The 5,261-nt window shown below is 36.4% G+C and overlaps 1 protein-coding gene across 1 annotated transcript; it reads right to left on the reverse strand.

The window, feature by feature from the left end:
• Positions 1 to 1,156: 1,156 nt before the first annotated feature.
• LOC124878248 (zinc finger protein OZF-like) lies at positions 1,157 to 4,255 on the reverse strand. Its single transcript, XM_047382114.1, has one exon. It carries the CDS (start codon positions 4,120 to 4,122, stop codon positions 2,848 to 2,850), a length of 1,275 nt encoding a protein of 424 aa, XP_047238070.1. The 5' UTR covers positions 4,123 to 4,255; the 3' UTR covers positions 1,157 to 2,847.
• Positions 4,256 to 5,261: the final 1,006 nt, after the last annotated feature.

Raw genomic sequence — 5,261 nt, forward strand, 5'->3', positions numbered from 1 at the left:
GCCTGTCACACCCTAAAGAAAGGAGGCGAGAGAGAGAAAGCACACCAGCACAACACAAACCTGTGCTCAGCTCTGCAACCGGACAATGATTGGATTTCACTATTTAGTAATCTGACATTTTGGCAATGTTTTTCATTTTTAAGCAGACTTGAGTTACATTTCTAGAATTTATTTGACTGAGTTCTTGTTTTAGATTTAATAGCTATACTGATAAGAGAATACTCGGTTATCAGCACTGCAGAAATAGTTGAGCTGACAATATAATCTAGTAGATTAGTTTAGAAATAATCCAGTGGTCAGTTCCAGATTTTGAATTGCAGTTTGAACCAAACCAAGAATATTCAGTCACAAGACCCTCCTTCCTTTTGATTGGCCTCCTCATTTGCATAATGAAGCAGAAATGCATACGGTAAAGGAAAAAGAGAGGCGAGGAAATGTCAAAAGAACAAAGGCATGTGTAAGGAAAACGAAAAAGAAAACATTTACATTTCTTGATGAAAACGCATGTTTAAGGAAAATGAAAAAGAAAACATTTACATTTCTTGATAAAAACACGTGTAAGGAAAAGGAAAAACAAAATATATTTCTGCTTTTATTTTTAATTTTGTCAGGATCGGTCCTCCATAAAGATGTACCTGGTGGCATGAATCAAATTTTCCAAGTCAAGTTGTGACGGAAAGGACTTTGGATATAATTCTAATGTGATAAAATGCAGACCAAATATTATGCATATGTTTCTGAAAATTAAGGTCACAATTTAAAGTCACACGTAGATTTTTAACATGATCACAGGATTTAACTGAGGATTCAAAAGAGGAGAAATTTGTTTTTTCCAGATTATCGGGGCCTACAAGAAGAATCCTTGTCCTCATTCAACTTTAGAGAGTTCCTGGACATCAGCATTTGACATCAGTGAGGCATTCAAGATTATTTACAAGGTTAATATTGTCAACCGAAACCTATGCTTAGGTGTGTGTCATCGCAAGGAATGATAGATGTCATGGTGTCTAATTACTGAGCCAAAGGGGAATCATAAATAAATTGAACAGCAGAGGACCAAGAACTCACAGACTTAAAAGGATACTGATGCAGTCTGTTTCTCAATTGTTAAAATCAGGTCAGTGAGGATACATTTAGGTGCATCAAAACACGCAGATCTGGTGCACAAAGCATGATTTTATTATAGCAACACAATGATGATGATTATCTAAAATGCTTCATTAAGGTTTTATTACTCTATAAAGAATTGCCTCAAACTGAAATTTAAGCATCACATAAAAACAAATAAATATGAGAATGCAAGATTTAAATAAAAAGCTAAGGCAAGATAAAATGACCTAGTTAAGTTTATCTTTGAACTTAATAGAAAAGCTGCAATAACACAGTAATGTCCTGGTTTAAAGAAGGATATGGTTTCTGCACGTCTCAGGTTATCAGGGAGTTGGTTACAGATCTGAGGAGCAAAGAAGCTAAATACTGCCTCCCCTTGTTTGCAGTGGCATCTAAAAAAAAAACGTTGCTAAAAGGTTCCGTGTTTTTTTGTCACTCTTTCACAAAGTGAAACTCATATTGTTCACATTACACATTTCAAGCCTTTGTTTCTTGTAATTGTGATCATTATGGCTTACAGAAAACAAAAACCCAAAATTCAGTGTCTCCAAAAATTAATTACAAATAAATGAATAAATAAAAATAGGATATGTTACAACAGAAATGTGAGGCTTCTGAAAAGTATGTCCATTCCTATTTACTCAATAATTTGTTGGGTCCCCTTTGTAATTCTTTTGCACTTCAGCTTTACTGCAAACTTTCATTCACCCTCAAACAAATCGCCGTCAAATGATGTCAAAGCCAAGTTCTGTCCGAGTAGTGAGGAAAGTGGAAGAAAAAGACTGATTTTGTACTTTTACTTTATTACAAATGAATGAAAGAAAATCTTCCAATAAAGAAAAACAATTGTTTATTTCAACAAATTCTAAACATTGTAAACACACAATCCTCACCATGCATCACTGATAACATTGTTACCAGACTTAGATGCTGCAGCAAAAGGTGATGGATTTGGCCCTAAAAAGCACCACCAGATTAATTATGGTGGCGAACAAATATTAAATAAAACAGCTCAAGTGAGCAAACTTTTTATAAGATTCATTCTTGTGCACAAGGAGAAACACACATTCATATAGAATGCACATGAGCTCTGCTGAGTTGTCTCACACAGTTGTACTCCTCAGTACAAAACAGCACAAAACAGCAGGGAGGAGATATTTGTTCCACTCCTTTCTTGCACATGGAACTTATTAAACTTATAAAAACCTCCCTACCTAGCTGTAGCCCTGGCAGCACATAGTACAAATTGTAAATATGAATATTTTAACAAGGTTTCTGGTCAGACTGTACTGCACTTATTGTAGACTTAAAACAGTGACCTACAATGACCATTTTCTCCAACGTAACAGTGCATCTGTTTAAGACTGCTTTTTCAGCCATTGATCCCTGAACATTGGTCTGCTTTTCGTTCACAACTGCGTTATTGCACTGATTCAACTGTTTTCATTTAGTTTCAGTGTATGTCAGGTACACTTGCAGTCTTGTCTATGTTTAGTGTCTGTGTTGTCTTGTTATTGGTCAGAGTGATTTACAGTTGTCTTAGATCATGAGGTTTGGCTTGTTTTGCAGAAATATTTGCCAGTCTATTGTAATATTGTTCTTCCTTATCATCCCCAGTATGTGGGGATAAAGAAAGGCCATGAAGGCGGTGTAAAAAAAAAAAAAAAAAAACAGAGTCAGAAAAGATAATCTTTCCTTTTTAGCTTGAATTGAATTTCTCACCAATTAAATGACCTCCTAAGCGGAGGTCAAACATGAGTAAGGCTTTTCATCTGAGTGAGTTTTCATGTGTCTTGATAAACCTCCTCTTTGCCCAAAGGTTTTTCCACAGGTCAGACACGAGAAAGGCTTCTCACCGGTGTGAGTTCTCATATGCCGAGAAAAAGCTCCTCTTTGCCTAAAACTTTCCCCACAGGTTGTACATGAGAAAGGCTTTTCACCTGTGTGGGTTCTCATGTGCTGAGACAAAGTTACTTTTTGGCTAAAACTTCTTCCACAAGTAATACATGAGAAAAGCTTCTCACCTGTGTGAACTCTCATGTGCACAGATAAAGCTGCTCTTTGCCTAAAACTTTCTCCACAGGTCACACACGAAAAAGGCTTCTCACCTGTGTGAATCCTCATGTGCTGAGATAAAGTTTCTTTTTGGCTAAAACTTTTTCCACAGCTCATACATGAGAAAGGTTTCTCACCTGTGTGAGTTCTCATGTGCTGAGACAAAGTGTCTCTTTCACTAAAACCTTTTCCACAGGTCAAACATGAGAAAAGTTTCTCACCTGTGTGAGTTTTTATATGGCGAAATAAATTTCCTCTTAAGCTGAAACTTTTTCCACATGTCATACATGAGAAAGGTTTCTCACCTGTGTGAATTCTCATGTGATCAGATAAAGTTTCTCTTTTACTAAAACCTTTTCCACAGGTCAAACATGAAAAAAGCTTTTCACCTGTGTGAGTTTTCATGTGTCGAAATAAATTTCCTCTTAAGCTGAAACCTTTTCCACAGGTCAAACATGAGAAAAGTTTTTCACCAGTGTGAGTTCTGGAATGAACAGTCAAATTACTTCTTTTAACAAATTTTTTTCCACAGGTCAAACATGAGAAAGGCTTCTCACCTGAGTGAATTCTCATGTGTTCAGCCAAATAAGTCCGATTTAAAACTTTACCACAAAGTTTACAAGAAGAAAAATTGTCATTCAATTGCCGTTTCTTTTGTTTTTTTACAGTTTTCTCTGTGTTGTCACGGTGACCTCTGATTTTCCGACTCCTCTTACTACTTGATCCTATGTCTTTGTAATTTTTCTTTTCCTGGTTTTGGTTCTCAGGTTTAGTGGAGACTTGGACATGCAACTGGACCCTGTTTAGTTCTGGTTCCCTTTCCTTGTATGTAGGATTTACCATGAATGGGTCAATCTCCTGCTTCAGTTTAAGATGTTCCTTCTCAAGACTGAGGCAGAGTTCCTCCTGTTCATCCTTTATCTGTAGAGGTTCTGGTTTCTCATTTTCTGTTTTCATGTGGAAAAGTTCTGGTTCTTCTTGCTTCTCATTTATAAAAAGAGTTTCTAGTACTTCCTGTTCACCATTTATCTGTGGAGGTTTGATTCCATCCTGTTCATCTTTTATCTGTAGATGTTCTGTTTCTTCCAGTTCATACTTTATCTGCACAGGTTCAGGCTCATCCTGGTCATCCTTTATCTGTACATGTTCTGGTTCCTCCTCTTCCTCATTCATCTTTAGATGTTCAAATTCATTCTGGTCCTCCTCCATCTGCTGAGCCTCCTGGATCCAGAACTTCTGGTCAGTGAGAACTTCCTCCTTCTTTGAGACATAATGCTGCGGTTGGTCTGGACAAAAAGAATGAAAAGGCCGATAAATGACAGTATAGAGAAAGAACAATTCATTTTTATCATTTCAGGCAACTAAAAATGCTTTGGAGAATTTAAACCGTCAAATGTCTAAGTAGCCACACATGGTTGCATTTTCAGGAATAAAGGTAAAAAGTGTCTTCTGACTCATCTTATAGTGTGAATTCAGGTGGACCCGTCCTTAAATAAAAATGCTATCAACTCAACTAGAATCTGTCAAGGGTCCCTTACCTAGGATTCAGTTTGACTGCAGAGGCCAGGTTTAACTGTTCCTGTACATTGAAATTATTTATCATGTCCTTACACTACAGCTCTTTAATAAATTATGAAACCCTGACATCTTTTCTGACTTCAAATGTACAAATCTCAGTTTTTGCTTTGTTCTTAAGGATAATGAAATCAGCAGTGAAGCAAAAACATTTAGAACAAAATTAAAGGGATTTTATTATAATCATTGAAAACTAAATCAAGAGGTCAAACAGTTTCATATAAAATATGAATTAGCCAAGATAATTATAGTGGGTCTATCTCATAAAATAGTTCGGAGGTCAACCGATAAAAGTTTTTCTACAACTGATGTTGAAATTTAAAATTCAGGCACCAGATGGCTGGTATTTCAGGCCAAAAATACTTGACATTATTTAGCTAATAGGTTTGCCTGTAAAATGGAGCGGGAGTGACAGCCAGAGAGGAAAGGAGGAGCAGAGAGGGAGAGCATTAAAACAATAAAGTGCTATAAATTAATATTTGTTCATAAAGGAGCAGGTAAGACATCAACCCTAGTGGCAG

The sequence above is a fragment of the Girardinichthys multiradiatus genome, chromosome 12, assembly GCF_021462225.1.
Source record: "Girardinichthys multiradiatus isolate DD_20200921_A chromosome 12, DD_fGirMul_XY1, whole genome shotgun sequence".
Taxonomy (NCBI): domain Eukaryota; kingdom Metazoa; phylum Chordata; class Actinopteri; order Cyprinodontiformes; family Goodeidae; genus Girardinichthys; species Girardinichthys multiradiatus.

What these genes read in the sequence shown, in the direction of transcription:
- LOC124878248 (XM_047382114.1), bottom strand. Translation starts at nt 4,122, where the DNA reads ATGAAAACAGAAAATGAGAAACCAGAACCTCTACAGATAAAGGATGAA.